Source organism: Salvelinus fontinalis, chromosome 1, assembly GCF_029448725.1.
Source record: "Salvelinus fontinalis isolate EN_2023a chromosome 1, ASM2944872v1, whole genome shotgun sequence".
Classification (NCBI taxonomy): domain Eukaryota; kingdom Metazoa; phylum Chordata; class Actinopteri; order Salmoniformes; family Salmonidae; genus Salvelinus; species Salvelinus fontinalis.
Window position 1 is genome coordinate 77,524,906 of NC_074665.1, and position 19,969 is coordinate 77,544,874.

The 19,969-nt window shown below is 43.2% G+C and overlaps 2 protein-coding genes across 2 annotated transcripts; one reads left to right on the forward strand and one right to left on the reverse strand.

Moving 5' to 3' along the window:
- Positions 1 to 2,298: 2,298 nt before the first annotated feature.
- On the forward strand, positions 2,299 to 8,417 carry LOC129817253 (neuronal pentraxin-2-like). The gene is made up of 5 exons (XM_055872733.1): positions 2,299 to 4,587; positions 5,576 to 5,795; positions 6,103 to 6,347; positions 6,578 to 6,757; positions 7,130 to 8,417. Exons 1-5 carry the CDS (start codon positions 4,132 to 4,134, stop codon positions 7,364 to 7,366), a joined length of 1,338 nt encoding a protein of 445 aa, XP_055728708.1. The 5' UTR covers positions 2,299 to 4,131; the 3' UTR covers positions 7,367 to 8,417.
- Positions 8,418 to 9,886: 1,469 nt separating this feature from the next.
- LOC129860042 (protein FAM104A-like) lies at positions 9,887 to 17,461 on the reverse strand. The gene is made up of 4 exons (XM_055930404.1): positions 17,372 to 17,461; positions 10,739 to 10,770; positions 10,226 to 10,340; positions 9,887 to 10,138 (listed from the first exon to the last, which is right to left on the reverse strand). The coding sequence occupies exons 1-4, from the start codon at positions 17,459 to 17,461 to the stop codon at positions 9,887 to 9,889; spliced, it is 489 nt and encodes a 162-aa protein (XP_055786379.1).
- Positions 17,462 to 19,969: the final 2,508 nt, after the last annotated feature.

A 19,969-nucleotide genomic window follows, 5' to 3' on the forward strand; every position in this document is an offset into this window, starting at 1 on the left:
ACTCCACCTAGAGCTGTCAGCCCAGCCAAACTGAGCAATCAAGGGAGAAGGGCCTTGGTCAGGAAGGTGACCAAAAACCCGATGGTCACTCTGAACGACTTCCAGAATTCCTCTGTGGAGATGCGACAACCTTCCAGAAGGACAACCATCTCTAAAGCACTCCACCAATCTTCCATATTGGATTTCCATTTGCCATATATTTTTCAAGCCTTTATGGTAGAGTGGCCAGACGGAAAGTCACTCCTCAGTAAAAGGCACATGACAGCCTGCTTGGAGGCAGAGGCACCTAAATGACTCTCAGACCATGAGAAATAAGATTCTCTGGTCTGATGAAACCAAGATTGAACTCTTTGGCCTGAATGCCAAGCGTCACGTCTGGAGGTAACCTGGCACCATCCCTACGGTGAAGCATGGTGGTGGCAGTATCATGCTGTGGGGATGTTTTTCAGTGCCAGGAACTGGGAGACCAGTCAGGATCGAGGGAAAGGAGCCAAGCACAGAGAGATCCTTGATGAAAACCTTCTCCAGAGCGCTCAGAACCTCAGACTGGTGCGAAGGTTTACCTTCCAACAGGCCAACGACCCTAAGCACACAGTCAAGACAACGCAGGAGTGGCTTCGGGACAAATCTCAATGTCCTTGAGTGGCACAGCCAGAGCCCGGACTTGAACCCAAACGAACATCTCTGGAGAGAACTGAAAATAGCTGTGCAGCGATGCTCTCCATCCAACCTGACAGAGCTTGAGAGGATCTGCAGAGAATGGGAGAAACTCCCTAAATACAGGTGTGCCAAGCTTGTAGCATCATACCCAAGAAGACTCGAGGCTGTAATCACTGCCAAAGGTCCTTCAACAAAGTACTGAGTAAACGGTCTGAATACTTGTGTAAATGTGATATTTCAGTTTTTGTTTTTAATACATTTGCAACAATTTATAAAAATCTGTTTTTGCTTCGTCATTTGATTTGATGATTGATGAGTAAAAAAAATATTTAATCCATTTTAAATAAGGCTAACGTAAAAAATTTGGAAAAAGTCAAGGGGTCTGAATACTTTCCAAATGCACTATATATACACACATATATTGGACACACCTACTCATTCAAGTGTTTCTTTATTTTTACTATTTTCTACATTGTAGAAAATAGTGAAGACATCAACACTATGAACTATGAAATAACACATATGGAATCATGTAGTAACAAAAAAAAGTGTTAAACAAATATATTTTAGATTTTTTAAAGTAGCCACCCCATCTCAATTGGGTTGAGGTCGGATGATTGTGGATGCCAGGTCATCTAATGCAGCACTCCATCGCTCTCCTTCTTGGTCAAATAGCCTTTGAATTCTAAATAAATCACTAACAGTGTCACCAGCAAACACCTCCATACCATCACACCTCGTCCTCCATGCTTCATGGTGGGAACCACACATGCGGAGACACGGCTGTTGGAACCAAAAATCTCAAATTTGGACTCATCAGACCAAAAGACAGATTTCCACCGGTCTTGTGTCCATTACTCATGTTTCTTGGCAAGTCTCTTATTATTATTATTGGTGTCCTTTAGTCGTATGAAGGCCTGATTCCCACAGATTCTGAACAGTTGATGTTGAGATGTGTCTGTTACTTGAACTCTGTGAAGCATTTATTTCCTGTGGCGATTCTCATGAGAGCCAGTTTCGTCATAGCGATTGATGGTTTTTGCAACTGCACTTGAAGAAACTTTCAAAGTTCTTGAAATGTCCTGATTGACTGACCTTCATGTCTTAAAGTAATAATTGACTGTTGTTTCTCTTTACTTATTTGAGCAGTTCATGCCATAATATGGACTTGGTATTTTACAAAATAGGGCTATCTTATGTATACCACCTTACCTTGTCACAACTGATTGGCTGAAATGCATTAAGAAGGAAAGGAATTCTACAAATTAACTTTTGACAAGGCACACCTGTTAACAGAAATGCTTTCCAGGTAACTACCTCATGGAGCTGGTTAAGAGAATGCCAATAGTTTGCGAAGCTTAAGGCAAAGGGTGGCTACTTTGAAGAATCTCAAATATAAACTATATTTTGATTTGTTTAACACTTTTTTGGGTACTATAGGTTTCCATATGTGTTATTTTAGTTGATGTCTTCACTATTATTCTACAATGTAGAAAATAGTAAAAAAATAAAGAAAACCCCTTGACTGGTACTGTATACACACACAAATAGATTTTATTTTCACCAACTGAGCTTTGCGCCTCTGTGTCAGTATACGAACTGTGTCACAAATCACTAATTGGCTTTTTAGTGACCGTTTTCGATGCCATATCAAAAGCCAACCCCACTGTGGTACAGAGCTTCCTGTCTTCCTCTCAGTGCTCATCTCTCCTGTTGTTTAGATGCTATTGTCTTCCAGATTTCACAGTCAGACCTCGAAGGTGATGCTACTAATTGTTTACCTGCACATCCTTTATGAATATTGTTTGATACCAAGTGTTCTTAGGGCCAACCTGGTCTCAGAGCATTTTATATTATTCTGTATGTAAATTCGAGACACTCCTTTTAGTATGTTACGTATTCATTTGTGGATGTCCATCACCCATTTCGTATGATGTGTTAAGATTTACAATTCATATTATATGTTACGGATTTGGAAGTAACACTATGTTACGAATTCGCAAGACGTAGAATATGTTACCAATTTTCAAAATGTATGATGATTCCAATTTGTTGTGGGTAACATTATCTAGCTGGCTAACGTTTTCTATGCTAGGGTTAAGGATAAGGTTATGAGTTAAACTAAAGGGTTACAGTGAAGGTTAGGGAAAGGGTTAGCTAACAACATGCTAAGTAGTTGCACATTAGCTAAAAAGTAGCTAATTAGCTAAACTTGTCCGTGATTAGATTTGAACACGCAACCTTTGGGTTGCTAGACGTTCGCGTTATATGCCCGACCAACCTCCCTCCGTTTTTGCCTTAAGAAACCTTCCCTCTTATTTAACCGTACCAAACTGTAACAAATCTTACTAATTTGAGTGTCCCGGATTTACATGTACTATGTTATTTCTATGAGACCATGGCAGGCTGACTTAATCCGTGTGCATGGTGGCAATGATAAAACAGCAGCAATTTACATCCTTATATGGTCCTGTTAGACATCTGTTTCCTTATCAACTCTACTCACCTCCTTTTCCATCAACTTTGCTCTCCTCCTTTCCATCATATTTCTTTCAGTGTCTAGTGTATCACGCCAGGCGCTTCTGGATCTTTCCATTGGTGGTGTCAGAGTACTCATAACCCTCCCACTGTGCGGTCGTCACTAGTTACCACAGCCACAAAGTTATAACGCCTGCCTATTTCTACAATTTCTCTTCTTAAACTTTGATTTTCAACCTAACATTAAACCCTAACCTTAACCACACTGGTAACCTTATGCCTAACCCTAACCTTAAATTAAGACCATAAAGCTCATTTATGTTTTCATGAATTTTTACGATATTGCAGAGCCACGAAGTCAAAATCTAGTGGAAACCCCACCTACCTATCTTGTCACCTGTGATCCCATTAAAGCCTTTAGTACTGGTGTTGGATGGATCTGAACCATATGTGTGAAGCATTTCCCTAATTTATTTAATACTATAGTTTTTCTAAGGATATGGAATATTGGACATTGTTATAGCATCTATTTCAATTGATTGGTCAATGATCACACAGTACCAGTTAGATACAACTCAAAAATGACTTGTCCATCATACAGAACCTACCTATACGGACTGTAGTTATGGCAACATACTACAACCAATCCAATCGCGCCATACATCTGACAGTAATCTTCTTAACTCATGGTCGCTGTCCTTAAAGCACCATTAAATGCGTAATGCGGATTGAAGGCATGGATACTTTGAGCGTTAACCCAGACTCTTCATGTGGTTTTACCATCGCCTAAATTTTACTTTTCAAAATTGTACTTTGTATGGAATGATAACGTTTTAAACCATATATATCGTTTAATCCGAGATTGACTATGGTATTCCGAGTAGATTACCGCTTTCTCGGCGTGTTTTACGCACCGGATTTAAAAGGCATAATAATCGGTTAGGCGCCACCCGTTATTTCACTAAAGTTTAACGACCAAAATACTGCCCTGGTATGTTATCTCTGTTGAGATTGTTGTGTTTTTACGCACTGGGACTGGGCTATGAGAAGCTTGTGCGTGGACAGGATTACAATCCGGATACGGGAGCCCGGTTCCTATGCCGACCCATCGCAGTTGGCGCTGACACTTGTTTGGTCCCCGTAGTTCCCGAACCAAACGCCGCGGCTCAGGAGGAAGTGTTGAGGAACACAGTCATGCAGCTCCGTGAAACGGTTCTCCAACAGAAAGAGACGATAGTCAACCAACTTGGGACCATAAACGAGCTGACCACCAAGCTCTCCCTCTGCGAGTCAGCCTCCGAGGAGGGGAAGTATGAAAGTGGTGGATCTTGGAGTAAAAACAAAAATAATCAGAACACAATGGGAGATTTACCCAGAGATCCCAATGATACAATCGACAACCTCGGTAAAACCATGCAGAGTCTGAAGGACCGACTGGAGAACCTAGAGGTAAGTCACGGGACAGTAACCATGAATTACTCTTTGTTTCCTAAATCATGGAAAGGGAGTGCTGAAAATGATCGTCACCAGTGTGACTTAAATACATCTGAAATAGGCCTAATGTTTAAAATTGTTTCCCCTTGCATGATTGTCTGCTTATTAAGTCATTGAATCCAAAGTGAACACCTGTTGCTGTAGTCAACTTTGTGGCCATTAAATTTGCTCCCATTTTGGCCTGTAGCCTATAATATTCTATTTTTGCCATCATGTGGAGGCATACCCTAAATGGATTAGCCTTTTATCTCCTTTACCTTCCAGTGATTAAGTTCTCTATGTCACCTTACTCAACAAATGTATCAGCTCTTAATAATAACAGCTCATTCAAATGACCAAGGATATAATGTGTTTCTTGGGATATTTAGGTCTCTTACAGAGCTGTTTCATTCCAGATCGAAATACAAGTTCAGTAAATCCAATCCTAGCTTGTGTAGGTGTAGTCCCATCTGTTAGCTTAGAGCTTCCTGAACCACAGGTAATCCCCATTAGGCCATGCAGTAAAAGTACATTGGGAAACAAACGCATGACGGTATCAAGCTAAACCACACAGTAGATGGTGTTTAAGCTCATTATGCATTAACAGGCTTAGGAAACTGGTGAGACAATTGGAGAGATCCAATGTTCTCCATGAGTTACAATAAGGGGCCAGAGTATTCTCTGGTCAGGTCATGTGGCCAGGACAAAAACTCCTGGGCTTTCTGATAACATACTAGCCTACACACAGTGTAGCTGATTTCCACTCAGCCAATGATCTTAGAAAATTACACCCATTATAAAGGTGACAAACATGAGAGACAGGAAGCAGCACATCTCAGTACAAATTGACCTGACGTCTATCAACCTCCACAGACTGTCTGCGTTAACCTCCACTAATTGTTTTTGACCATCTTGTATTGTCTCCACTTATTTGTCTAATGACGTCTCCATCTTGTCCCCGCAGCAGCAGCAGCAGAGAGCAAACATGTCGGGAGCGTTGTTCCCCAGCGAGCTGCGAGACCTGCTGCAGCGCAGGCTGGGAGACCTGGAAAAACAGCTGCTCAGTAAGGTCAACAACCTGGAGGAAGAGAAGTCTCTGCTCTACAACGAGACCACAGCCCACAGGCAGAAGACAGAGAGCACCCTCAACTCCCTGCTGACCAGGATCAATGAGCTGGAGAAAGGTAAATCACTGGAAAAAGAAATATATGACAGACACATACTCACGTACGCACAAACATACGTCTGTGTACACAATCCGATGACAGTAGTACACACCTGCAGCACAAACAGGGAGACTCACACATTGTAAACACAATGAGTCATTCATTCTATCGACTATCAACTATCCCACTACTGTACCCCACTGCAGTAAACAACTGAGGCTTTAGATCAAATCTGACAAACGTTGGCTTATCATTTTGTTCTTCAAATTTGTCTATAAGTATAGAGGTGACTTCATAGCCAACTCTCCCATTATTCTCTCTGTAGGTGGCAGTGGGTTCAAGTCCCCCGAGCAGTTTAAGCTGGTCCTCCCCCTGCGTACTAACTACCTGTACGGACGCATGGCCAAGAGCCTTCCTGAGATGTACTCTTTCACTCTGTGCATGTGGCTGCGGTCCAGCGCCGGCCCTGGCATAGGCACCCCCTTCTCCTATGGGGTGCCAGGACAGGCCAATGAGATTGTCCTCATGGAGTGGGGAAACAACCCCATAGAGTTGCTCATCAATGACAAGGTAAGGGCACTCTAAATGACTCAAGGACTCTTTGATTCTCAGTATTGCTGATCTGTGGGAGAGCATACCGTTATTGACAGGAGTCTTTGTTTTAAATTAGATCTGGTTTTAATGAGGTTGCTGATTTGTAGTTTTTTACCAGCTTTACCAAATCCTAACCTTCCTCAATCTGTGTATTTCTCCTTTCTGTTTGTAAGCATCTGTACTCCTCTCCCATGTTACCTGTCCAGGTGGCTCAGCTGCCTCTATCAGTGCGTGATGGGAGGTGGCGACACATCTGTATCACCTGGACCACCAGGGATGGTCTGTGGGAAGCCTACCAGGATGGTCAGAAGCTGGGGGCAGGGGATAACCTGGCCCCCTGGCACCGCATCAAGCCTGGAGGAGCCATCATACTGGGGCAGGAACAGGTGAGTCTGCTGACTAGCGCCCCTTATCTGTAGGATACACAATTACATATATTTGTATGGGAAATATTTAGCCTATTTTACTCTTGGTTTACAAAACCGCATCAGGTTTTCAGATTTGAATGGTACAGGTTCTTAGCCATGACCATGAGTACTGTGCTATAGGCTCTAGAGTGTAGACCAAATTTGAAAAGCCCCATCGCTAACAAAAATCCTAAAGATCAGTTACATGAGAAAATAAATGTTTTTTTTTTTTTTTTGAGCGAGTACAGTAGAGACCAGACAGGCCGAGTGTTTCTGGCTCAGCCATGCGGTCCACACAGTGAATAGGATGTTATTGTTTTTAACAAGGCCTGTTGTTTATGGCCTCAACAGGACATGGTGGGCGGGCGCTTTGACGCCACACAGGCCTTTGTGGGTGAGCTGAGCCAGGTTAACATCTGGGACAAGGTCCTGAAGCCATCTGACATCCTCACCATGGCCAACTGTTCCTCCTACACCCCCGGGAACGTGGTGTCCTGGCTGGACAGTGATGTGGAGGTGTTTGGAGGGGGAGCAGACAAATTGCCTCTAGAGATATGCCAGGACCGGCTGTCTGAGACTGAGTCTTAGGATGTCTGTCTGTGGCGTGTTGAGAATCATGTTCTGGATCTTGACGACTACTGTACCTGCTACGTGTAATGCTGGTCATGTGTTTCGTTTGTCTGTGTAAGGAAAGGCCGATCTACCTAATTCCAGATGATTCTACTACACAGAGATCCAGTTTTACACACACACACACTGGCAAACACAGACTTAATGACACTGGATTTGGCATGTGAGGCTGGCTTAGGCATGTGTGTGGCATGGGAGGTGTAAGGTACACAGATTAGCCGTCCCAGGAATCACAGAGTAACTTACGTCCCAGGCCACAAACAGTAACCTACATCCTAGGACTCACATACAGTAATCTACGTCTCCTGATGGAAGTCATTAAAGCCTTTTGCACCTTGAGTGGAGAGCAGATTTAGGGGAATATCTAAACAAACATTAGCCAGGTGACCGCTATGTTGAAGGTTTTCAATAACCTATAGCAGAGATGAAGGACTAGTTTTGATCTTTGAGTTAGTTGGTAAACATTCCATAGTTATGTGTGGAAATCTGTGTTCTTGTGGCATCATGTCTGTTGTACTATAATGTTGATAAGGTTTCATTATCACCCATACTGTTTTCAATACCCCAAGTCCACCTCAATGCCTGCAGCAGTATATTTTGTTGTCTCTCAAAACTGTTCCGTAATTATCCTCTTGTTGTTAGGGACACGTTGGTTTGTTTAGGTCTACAATGTCTGTGCAGTGGTAGTTTCCAAGAACAAACAAAGTGTAATTTATATGGGAGCATTGTTACTGTTAAATATGTACATATCATTTTTCAAGCAGAAAAAGAACAATTCATTATGTATGATATGAACACTACGTTCATGTGTAAGAGTGTCTCTTTCCATGAAAACAATGTTCGATGTGTAAAGTTATTTAATTGAGATACATTGTTGATTTTGCTCAAGAGACAATGCTTACTTTTCATGTGGCCTTTTGAAGATGTTGTGCCAGATGCACTTTACTATGCTAATTATTGCCAAATTAACAAGAATGTGGGGGGAAAAAAGGACAAATAAAACATTATTGAAAAGCAGTCTGTGTATATACTGGCTAAATTGCATAGACCAGTAGCTTTAACCAACAACGAGCCAAGGCAGCATTAGTAATGCTTAATTAAGAGATGAGAGCAGCCCAAAGGTGGCGTCACAATCATTTAGGCAGACTTCTACTTAGTGACTCCTACAGACTAGTGGGAAAACATCTCCCTGACTCTCTCTATTGGAAAATACATGGAATGTATGTTTTAAATAGAAGTGGGCCAGGGTTAGTATCTACATAGTCTTCCCTGAATTCACATTATTGCAATGCAGTCCTGTATTACTTATAAAAACCCTTGATTTTTTTTAAATTCTGTTCTACCAGAGGCTGTTCAGTTAAAGGTCAGTTTCTGTCTGGAATTCTGGGTCAGGGTAACTAACATAACAAAAGTACAACTCAGGTTGTTCGAATGGTATTGTAAGATACAATTCAAATACATAACTTTTGGTACAGTCATGAGCAGCACAGATGTCGATCACCTAACAAATACGCTGAGTGTACAAAACATTAACACCTGCTCGTTCCATGACAGACTGACAAGGTGAAAGCTACGATCCCTTATTGATGTCACCTGTTAAATCCACTTCAAACGAAGGGGAGGAGGTTAAAGGAGGATTTTTAAGCCTTGAGACATGGATTGTGTGTGTGTGCCATTCAGAGGGTGACTGGGCAAGACAAAATATTAAAGTGCCTTTGAACGGGGTATGGTAGATGTCAGGCTCACTGGTTTGTGCCTAGAACTGCAGCGCTGCTGGGTTTTTACGCTCAACAGTTTCCTCTATCAAGAACGGGAGAAGCAAAAGCTAATTTCCATTGGAACATTCTGAACAATGGAGAATGTGGCTTGTTGTCACAAAAGATACTTCTGTGCAAGTGGGTGTAATCATGGTCCCCTCTTTTTTGTGGTGGGAGGATGAGCAGTCGATGTTCACTGCGGCTGATGGACCTGAAACATAAAACAAAACAAACTGGTAGACCGCTAGTGTCGCAGAAACCTGCCTACTTGGGTACACAAGTACAAACCCAAAATTCAGCCTTTATACACTCCTACAAATGTCCGTCTGTAGTAGATAGCACCAGTGGCGATGTTAATGTCCAACAAGAAGTCACTCGTAAAGAGACCAGCACAGAGCAGTAGACCCCCTCAGTGAAGTGCTGGAGTACATACATACTGCATATAGTAGTACCACAGTGGGCGGGTCATTGGATATGTAGGGGTGCTTCATGAATGTAAGGTGTATGGCACAGGGACGATGGTATGGATTTGGCCCAGAGCCCAAAGGATGTATATCCTCATCTGCCACGTCATGGATGACAATAGGTTGACGTTGCTCCTAGACACAAATCTGGGGTAAGTTGATTCTAGATTTGAGCCTATGGGCAACTTCTACTTGAACCGACCCTTCCCAGTTGGGGAAACGGGGGTCAGGAGTGATGGGTCAGGGGTGAGTTGAGGTCACGTAGATCCTGGCTGACCTCTGGTCTGCAGACTGCAGAAGTGGGCCTCCCTCAGGACACTGTTGATGTGGTCATAGGGAGTGGTGCTGCCATAGAGACTCAACGAGGAAATTGAAGGGTCTTCTGGCGAGGGACTGAGGAGACCCTGGGAAGTGCCGTTCTTCTGGCTCTGTGTACATGTGCTGGTGCTGGCTCCTCCCCCTGCCCTCTCAGGACTACTGATACCACTACTGCTGTCACTGCCGGACGACTGGAGCAGAGAGAGAGAAAACAGGAATGACTTACAGAAAATACTTGTTGCACAAACCATCACAAGTGTGTGTGTGTGTCCTGTCACCTCAGAGTCCCAGACATCTTGGCCAAGCTTGGACACCAGGGCGTGACCCTCCTGCCCCCCTCCTGACCTTTTGGCCAGCTGGTCCCCCTCATTGTCTCCACCCCGCCGCCGCTTCCTGTACACAGTGACAGAGAGGCCAGGGAGTAAACGTGAGAGAGTGACCGGATCAGAGAGAGAGAGAGAAAGGAGAGGAAGTTTGTGTCTGTGGTCCTGTGTGGCTCAGTCGATAGAGCATGGTGCTTACAATGCCAAGTACGGTCAGTTCGATTCCTGCTGGGGCCCCTCATACATAACATGTATACAGTAAGTTGCTTTGGATAAAAGCTTCTACTAAATGGCATATTTTATTAGGCCAATATTGAGAAAGTGGGTGTACAGTGCATTCAGAAAGTATTCAGACCTTCACTTTTTCCTCATTTTGTTACGTTACAGCCTTATTCTAAAATGGATTAAATAAAAATTCCAGGTGTTTTTCCCTAGAACTGGCCGCCTGTCAGGGAGGTGACCAACAACCTGATGGTCACGGACAAAGCTCCAGAGTTCCACTGTGGAGATGGGAGATCCTTTCAGAAGAACAACCATCTCTGCAGCACTCTACCAATCAGGCCTTTATGGTAGAGTTGCCAGACGGAAGCCGCTCCTCAGTAAAAGGCACATTAAAGCCCACATGGAGTTTGCCAAAAGGCACCTAAAGGTGATAATGTCCTTGAGTGGCCCAGCCAGAGCCCGGACTTGAACCCGATCGAACTTCTCTGGAGATACCTGAAAATAGCTGTGCATAGCTGTGCATCCCCATCCAACCTGACAGAGCTTGAGAGGATCTGCAGAGAAGAATGGGAGAAACTCCCCAAATACAGGTGTGCTAGGCTTGTAGCGTCATACCCAAGAAGACTCGAAGGTGTAATCGCTGCCAGCGGTGCTTCAACAAAGTACTGAGTAAAGGGTCTGAATACTTACAGTACCAGTCAAAGGTTGGACACCTACTCATTCAAGGGTTTTTCTGTATTTTTACTAAGACATCAAAACTATGAAATAACACATATGGAACACATATGGAATCATGTAGTAACCAAAAAAAAGTGTTAAACAAATCAAAATATATTTTATGAGACTCTTCAAAGTAGCCACCCTTTGCCTTGATAACAGCTTTGCACACTATTTGCATTCTCTCAACCAACTTCATGAAGTAGTCACCTGGAATGCATTTCAATTAACAGGTGTGCCTTGTTAAAAGTTAATTTGTGGAATTTCTTTCCTTCTTAATGTGTTTGAGCCAATCAGTTGTGTTGTGACAAGGTATGGATGGTAGGGATGCGCGATATATCGGAGAACATATCGGAATTCACCGATATTAGCTAAAAAGGCCAACATCGGTATCGGCCCGATGTCTAGTTTAATGCCGATGTGAAAAACCGATGTCACAGCTGCCGTGCATACCTATATAACACAGATAGATGAGAACATCTTTGTATATAACGTAGGTACATGACATAATAATGCCACTTAAAAAATTGCGCTACACGTGCAACACAGCATTCCTAACCTAGCCCACGTCTGCTGTGTGGATCAAGCAGTCATTTGAAAGAGTAAGAACATTTCAGAGAGACAACTCAAAGGCAAAATCCATTAAAGCCAAGATAATGGAATTCATTGCCGTTCTCTGTCGTGGGTGATGTTGGCTTTCGCCAACTGGTCGAGCACCGGTACACTTTTGTTTAAATGTTGGTACTATTTAAGATGTTTCCCTACCATAGTTGCACAGTAATAGAGTCACTGCTATTAGCTTCACGACTGACATTTGGACCAGCGATATCAGCCCCATGAGCATGCGGAGTCTGACAGCACAGTCGGTCGTAGAGGATTTCGTACGGAGGAGAGTCGTATTGCATGCTCATGAATATGCTGGTTGTCATACCACTGCTGCCATTTCAATGGCATTTGAGAACATGGTTGAAACTTGGAAACATGAATACACTAGCTGGCTCCATTAAAACAACTGACTCGAGAAATAAGCTCATCAACTGCACCTGCAGCAGACGTGATGCACTCTGTCATGGCATTGAAACAAGGAATATAAACAAATGTGCACAACATTTGAGATCAGCTTTATGTGTGTATGGAACATTTCTGGGATCTTTTTTTTTAGCTGATGAAACAAACACTTTACATGTTGCGTTTATATTTTTGTTCTGTGTATTATTCGCATTCTAATTCCTAATTCTAATGCCACCGATTCTGTCACATAACAGTGGAGTGCGCATGCCCATTCTGACTTCGCCAATGTTAAGCTAACCAGTTAGCTAGCAGCTAGTGTGCGACGTTAGTGCTGACTAGTTTCTATGGAGTGAAGATGGCCCCTTTTCCAGACAAGGTGGATGTTCCTACTGGTCCACATTGGCGAATGAAACAGTTGCCCTTGACAACAGTTTGTCCCAGCAACAAAACTGCCCACTCAGGCTGTGAACAAGCGATTCGGTGGAATTCTCTCTTTACCGTGTCGCCACCATGTTCGATGTTATGCACAAGGACCGCTACTTCAATGCAGACAAGAAACAGAGTTTACTTGAAATGTTACATACACAGCTGGACAAGATGGAAACGGACACAGTGACAGTGCGCACCGAGGAAGAGGCGCCACGGACAGACAGAGCTGAAACTTCACTGCTTGACATGTATGATGAAATCCTGGTTGAGAAGCAAACGACTGAACAAATAAACAACGAAACAGCACAGCAAGTAAGTGAAAGAAATAGGTTTTGATTATGTTTTACTGGTAATGGGGACATATGTAAATGCCCAAAAAAATAACCAATTGGGTGCCGCCCTATGGGACTCCCAATCACGGCCAGATGTGATACAGCCTGGATTCGAACCAGGGACTGTAGTGACGCCTCCTGCACTGAGATGCAGTGCCTTAGACAGCTGTGTCCATGTGTGTGTTATCGGTTAGGGTTTTTTGCTAAGGAAAACATTTAATATCGGTGTGTCACTAACGGGTGGTATACAGAAGATAGCACTATTTGGTAAAAGACCAAGTCCATATTATGGCAAGAACAGCTCAAATAAGCAAAGAGAAACAACAGTCCATTATTACTTTAAGACATGAAGGTCAGTCAATCAGTAAAATTTCAAGAACCTTGAAAGTTTCTTCAAGTGCAGTCGCAAAAACCATCAAACGCTATGATGAAACTGGCTCACATGAGGACCGCCACAGGAAATGAAGACCCAGAGTTACCTCTACTTATCCACTGCAGCAGAGTTAACTGCACCTCAGATTGCAGCCCAAATAAATGCTTCAGACTTCAATTAGACACATCTCAACATCAACTTTTCAGAGGAGACTGCGTGAGTCAGTCCTTCATGGTCGAATTACTGCAAAGAAACCACTACTAAAGGACACCAATAAGAAGAAGAGACTTGCATGTGCCAAGAAACACAAAATGAAATGGTCCACCCACACAGACAGTGTGGTGAAGAAGGCGCAACAGCACCTCATCAACTTCAGGAGGGTGAAAAAATTTGTCTTGTCACCTAAAACCCACAAACTTTCAGATGCACAATTGAGAGCATCCTTTTGGGCTGTATCACTGCCGGGTACAGCAACTGCACCGTCCACAACCGCAAGTCTCTCCAGAGGGTGGTGCGGTCTGCACAACGCATCACCATGGCCAAACTACCTGCCCTCCAGGACACCTACAGCATGTGATGTCACAGGAAGGCCAAAAAGACCATCAAGGACAACAACCACTCGAGCCAGTGTCTGTTCACCCCGCTACTATCCAGAAGGCGAGGTCAGTACAGGTGCATCAAAGCTGGGACCAAGAGACTGAAAAACAGCTTCTGTCTCAAGGCCATCAGACTGTTATACAACGATCACTAACACAGAGAGGCTACTGCCTACCTACAGACTTGAACTCATTGACCACTTTAATAAATGGATCTTTAGTCACTTTAATAATGTTTACATATCTTACATTACTCATCTCATATGTATATACTGTATTTTATACCATCTTGCCTATGCTGTTCTGTCATTGCTCATCCATATATTTATGTATATATTCTTATTCCAATCCTTTACTTAGATTTGTGTGTGTTAGGTAGTTGTTGTGGAATTGTTAGATTACATGTTAGATATTGCTGCACTGTCGGAACTAGATGCACAAGCATTTTGCTACACTCACAATAACATCTGCTAACCATGTGTATGTGACTAATAACATTTTATTTTATTTGGAATGCCAAGAGTGTGCAAAGGGTGGCTACTTTGAAAAATCTCAAATATAAAAAATATTTTTGATTTAATTAACACTTTTTTGGTTACTACATGATTCCATGTGTGTTATTTCATAGGTTTGTTGTCTTCACTGTTATTCTACATACAACATAGAAAATAGTAAAAATAAAGAAAACCCCTTGAATGAGTAGGTGTGTCCAAACTTTTTACTGGTACTGTACATAAATGTGATACTTCAGTTTTTGACTTTCAATACATTTGCAAAAAATTCACAATCTTTTTGCTTTGTCATTATGGGGTAGTGTGCGCAGATTGATGAGTGAAACAATTATTTAATCCATTTTAGAATAAGGCTGTAAAGTAACAAAATGTGGAAAAAGTCAAGGGGTCTGAATACTTTCCGAATGCATTGTGTGTGTGGGAGAGAGAGAGGCTATCTCAGCCACAGCATTATAGTTATAGGAGCAGACATGTGCTCAAATGTTCAGCCATGAGTATGACAACTTATCTGGGAAGAAAACAACCATGTGAAATATTGTTCAAGTTAAACTGATATGCGGAGAGATCAACTAGCATACTTGAGACATTAACAAATGTAACACTGGCCACCGAGGTTAATGGTAATTCAATAACTATACTATAAAACAAAGATTATTTATATAAAGAATGATAGTAAAACAACTTTGGAGTACCTTCAATTAAATATTGGGCAAAAATGCAACTCCGCTCCATCATTCATCACAAAACCAACTGATATTGCCAACTACTTTAATGATTTTTTAATTGGCAAGATTAGCTAAATTAGTCATGACATGCTGACCCTACACATCCAAGTACAACTGATCAAAATATGAAAGACAAGCATTGTAATTTGAAAATGTGAACAAAATTACTGTTGTCTAGCAACAATGACAAGCCACCTAGGTTGGACAACTTGGATGGAAAGTTACTAAGGATAATAGCAGATGATAATGTCACTCCGATTTGCCATATGTTCAATCTAAGCCTACAAGAAAGTGTGTGCCCTCAGGCCTGGAGGGAAGATAAATTGATTATAAAAAGATTGTGGGAGTTGTTTTGTTAGACTTCAGTGCAGCTTTTGACATTATCGATCAGTCTGCTGCTGGAAAAATGTATGTATTATGGCTTTACACCCCCTGCTATATTGTGGATGAAGAATTACCTGTCTAACAGAACACATAGGGTGTTCTTTAATGGAAGCCTCTCCAACATAATCCAGGTAGAATTAGGCATTCCCCAGAGCAGCTGTCTAGGGCCCTTACATTTTTCAATCTTTAGTAATGACATGCCATTGGCTTTGAGTAAAGCCAATGTGTATGTATGCGGATGACTCAACACTATACACGTCAGCTACTACAGCAAGTGAAATTACTGCAAGACTTAAAAAAGAGCTGCAGTCAGAATGGATGGCAAAAGTCCTAAATATTTCAAAAAATGAAAAGTATTGTATTTGGGACAAATCATTCACTAAACCATAAACCTCAACTAAATCTTGTAATGAATAACATAAAAATGTAGCAAGTTGAGGTGACGAAACTTCTTAGAGTAACCCTGGATTGTCACTGTCATGGTCAAAACATCTTGATGCAACATTAGCTAAGGTGGGGAGAAGTCTGTCCATAATAAAGCGCTGCTCTGCCTTCTTTACAACACTATCAACAAGGCAGGTCCTACAAGCCCTAGTTTTGTCGCACCTGGACTACTGTCCAGTCATGTGGTCAGGTGCCTCAAAGAGGGTCTTAGGAAAATTACAATTGGCTCAGAACAGGGCAGCACAGTTGGCCCTTAAATGTACACGGAGAGCTAACATTAATAATATGTATGTCAATCTCTTATGGTTCAAAGTAGAGGAGAGATTGACTTCATCTTTACTTCTTTTTGTAAGAAGTGTTGACATGCTGAATGCACAGAGGTGTCTGTTTAAACTACTAGCACACAGCTTGGACACCCATACATTCCCCACAAGACATGCCACCAGAGGTCTCTTCCAAGTCCAGAACAGATGAGAGACGCACAGTATTAAATAGAGCCATGGCTACATGGAACTCCATTCCACATCTGCTAACTGATGCAAGTAGTAGAATCTGATTTTTTAAAAATACAAATATACACCTTATGGAACAGCGGGGACTGAAGAGACACACACACATGGATTTTGCATTGTATATATGTGGTGGTAGAGTAGTTGTTGTTTCAGTATGATATGTTGGATAAAGGAATAAAGACGGACACCAATGTCAAGTTCAATAGCCTTGTTAAGCATTGTACAAATCCCTACACGCGGAGTCTGGGGAACAGTCCGGCTAGTCGAATACCTATCAACTAGACTCCGTAACATCATCCTTTTCAATAGAAAGTGCAAACATAACGGCATAACATTGAGTTCTTAACAGTCATAACAATTGAAGTCATAACAATTGAAAAGCATGACATTTTCTTTTTACTTCAGTTGTCATCTTCCTTTTTTCCCCTTCTTTTTTTTAAACTAACAGACAACAAGTTAAGTCTCTTGCTTACAGAGTAAGCCTGTCCGGTGGCTTGCACAGCCGACCCACCCGTGAGTAAGTATTGGCTCTGACAGGGGTAGGATTAGGGCCACGAGCTGAAGAGTTTAGTGGGGTAGAAGCCTCACCTTCAGTTGGCTCATGTCTCAATTCTGCGCCCCTTACCCTTAGGCCTGGACTGTGATCCAGCTCATCTAGGTGAGTGTATGGCATGTTTTGGTTCGTCTGCTCTGCTACGCGCAGATCCACCCGATTGCGACGATAGAGGGAGCCACCAACATCCACCAGGTAAGAACATGGTGCAACTCTCTGTAAGCATATGCCCAGCCTCCAAAGTCCTGTGTGGTCTCCCGGCAGCGGTTTCATCCTTATCGTTTCACCCACCTCCAGCTCTGGTAGGTCTCGAGCAGTCCGGTCGTAGAAGCACTTAGCGAGCTGCTTTCTGTGACGCAGTTTGTCCGTGACGCCAACCATGACGCAGGGCTCAAGTAGCTTGTTAGCTACGGGGATGGTAGTCTTCAGACGTCTGGACAGAAGGCGTTGTGCTGGGCTGCTGTCCATGTTTTCGGTGGGTGTGTTCCTCCACTGTAAGATCGCTTCCATGGGTCGTTGCTGTCGCGCAAGGCCCTGCTTAACAGGTTTTTTGCAATCTTGACAGCTGATTCTGCCTTGACATTTGCTTTTGGGTGTCTTGGAGAGGAGGCCACGTGGTCAAACTCCCATTCTGAGGCGAAACGGTTGAACTGTGCAGTGAATTGTGGGCCATTGTCCGTGATTACCTTGTCAGGCTGACCTTGCCTTGCAAACTGCGCCTTGCAGCGCTTTATGACCGTCTCTGCAGACAAGTCAGGGAGCAGTTCAATTTCCCAAAAGTCAGAGTAGTGATCAACGATGAGAAGATAGTCCTTTTGTCTGTGGCTGAATAAGTCCATGCTGATGATTTGCCAGGCCCTTGTGGGCAGTTCGTGTGACATCATGGTTTCCTTTTGCTGTTCATGAGCGTACTCGTTTGATGTGGTACAGTTGCTGACAAAGTCTTTAATTTCTGCTTGCATGTTTGGCCATTATAATGTTTCACGGGCCTGGCGGTAGCATGCGTCACCTCCAACGTGACTGGAGTGTATGCGGGTAAGCATCTCTGGACGTAGTGATTTGGGAATAAGGACCTTCTGACCTCTGAACAAGACGCCATTTTGCACGCTGATCTCATCTCGAAAGGTCCAGTATTCTCTCACTGTGAAAGGTGTCTCCTCTTTCAGATATGGCCAACCTGCGAGAGCCATGGACTTCAGTGACTGTAGGTGTTCGTCCTTGTCAGTATGTTGCCTGATCTGGGCTAGGTGGTGATCTGTGACGTTTAAATGGTCTGCCTGATTGATCTGTTGAACATCTTGTTGTTCCTGCTGTAGCGAACAGATGGCCTGCCGCTGATAGGCAGTGCCTCTACCTGTACATTGTGCTGTTGCCCTGCTCAGTGTGTCGCTGATGTACATCTCTGGTCCTGGCTTGTAAATGACCTTCAGGCTGTAGTTTTGCAGAGTCAGGAGCATGCTTTGAAGCCTCTTGGGCACGTTGAGGAGAGGTTTACTGAATATGGCAATGAGTGGTTTGTGGTCAGTTTCAGCGGTGACCAGCTCTCGACCATATAAGTAGTGATGGAATCGCTGGCAGGAGAAGACGATGTTGAGGCACTCTTTCTCGATTTGTGCATAGTTTTGTTCGGTGGGGGTGAGCGCTCTCGAGGCAAACGCAACAGGCTGGCCTTACTGCATAAGGCAGCATCCAAGTCCCCTTTGGCTAGAGTCGCTCTGGATTGTGACAGGCTTCGTGACGTCGTAGTAGCGTAACACTGGCATGGATGAAGCCAGAGATTTCATCTCCTGCACTGCGGCCTCGTGCTTGGGTAGCCAGTGCCATGGTGTGTCTTTGTCCAGCAACCGGTGCAGAGGCTCACAGACTGCTGATAGGTGTGGCATGAACTTTGCAAGATAGTTTGCAAAACCGATGAGACGCTGTACTCCTTTTGCATCAGACGGGTTTGGCATGTCGAGGATCACTTGGACCTTGTCTGGGTCCGGCTTCAGGCCTTTGGCCGAGAGAATGTGGCCATGGAAGTGGACGTCTTTCACCTTGAACTGCAGCTTCTTCAGGCCAAGACGAAGCTTAACTGATCGGCAGCGCTCCATCAGTGCCAGGAGCTTCACATCGTGGTCGCGTTCTGCTTCTTCGTCTGTGTCACCACAGCCTACAATCAGGACATCATCGGCGATGGGTTCAATGCGGATGTAAAGGAATGACTCCTCTCCCTCACAGCTTTTGGTCGAGCAAAAATCAATTTTCGAACGTACAGCAGCGCTTTCCCCCGATTTTGAGTAGTCGGGGCATTCTGATTTTATCTGGTTGCTAGCTTGTTGAACAGCTTCTTTGGTTAGCAAGGAAACAACCCTTGAGTGGTTAGTCTTGATAATTTAGCATTAACTGTCACTATCCTAGTATGTATGCAGATTATGTCAGTAAACAAGTTTACTTCTCGGTTAACGTCTCTTTCCGCTATAAGCTACTTTAGGTAGCTAACCAGGTAAACTTATAACGAAACAAGCGAGATTCCTCCAATCCGTCAATTTAACTTGAGTTTTGGTAGTATTTGAGAGCAGTCAAAAACTATCCTTCGGTATTGGTGAGATGACAGATCAGAAAGAATACAATACTACGAATCTGATCAAGCTAGCGAGTGTTCTGCTGCTAGCAAAAAGACCCAGCTGAAAGTGTTTACATGATGTTTGATGACATAATGATCCAATAACCTGAAACCGACCGAATGCGCATCTGCAAACTCTACAGTAGGCTACATGTTGCATATCAGAGAGGCAGTTACACTGTTAACTTGTCGCAGGTTAACAACCTTTTAGTTCTACAAATATTTATATTTTCTATGAAATTCCATTATTGTGATGAAAGTTATTTTTATAACTTTATATGGGA

Excerpts from the sequence above, each read along its gene's own strand:
- LOC129817253 (XM_055872733.1), top strand. The coding sequence starts at position 4,132 with ATGTTATCTCTGTTGAGATTGTTGTGTTTTTACGCACTGGGACTGGGC. Across the intron at positions 5,796-6,102 it reads GATCAATGAGCTGGAGAAAG|GTGGCAGTGGGTTCAAGTCC; the intron begins GTAAATCACTGG and ends TTCTCTCTGTAG. Across the intron at positions 6,758-7,129 it reads TCATACTGGGGCAGGAACAG|GACATGGTGGGCGGGCGCTT; the intron begins GTGAGTCTGCTG and ends TGGCCTCAACAG.
- LOC129860042 (XM_055930404.1), bottom strand. The coding sequence starts at position 17,461 with ATGGTTGGCGTCACGGACAAACTGCGTCACAGAAAGCAGCTCGCTAAG. Across the intron at positions 10,341-10,738 it reads GCTTTGTCCGTGACCATCAG|GAAGCGGCGGCGGGGTGGAG; the intron begins GTTGTTGGTCAC and ends CACTGTGTACAG. Across the intron at positions 10,139-10,225 it reads AAGATGTCTGGGACTCTGAG|TCGTCCGGCAGTGACAGCAG; the intron begins GTGACAGGACAC and ends TCTCTGCTCCAG.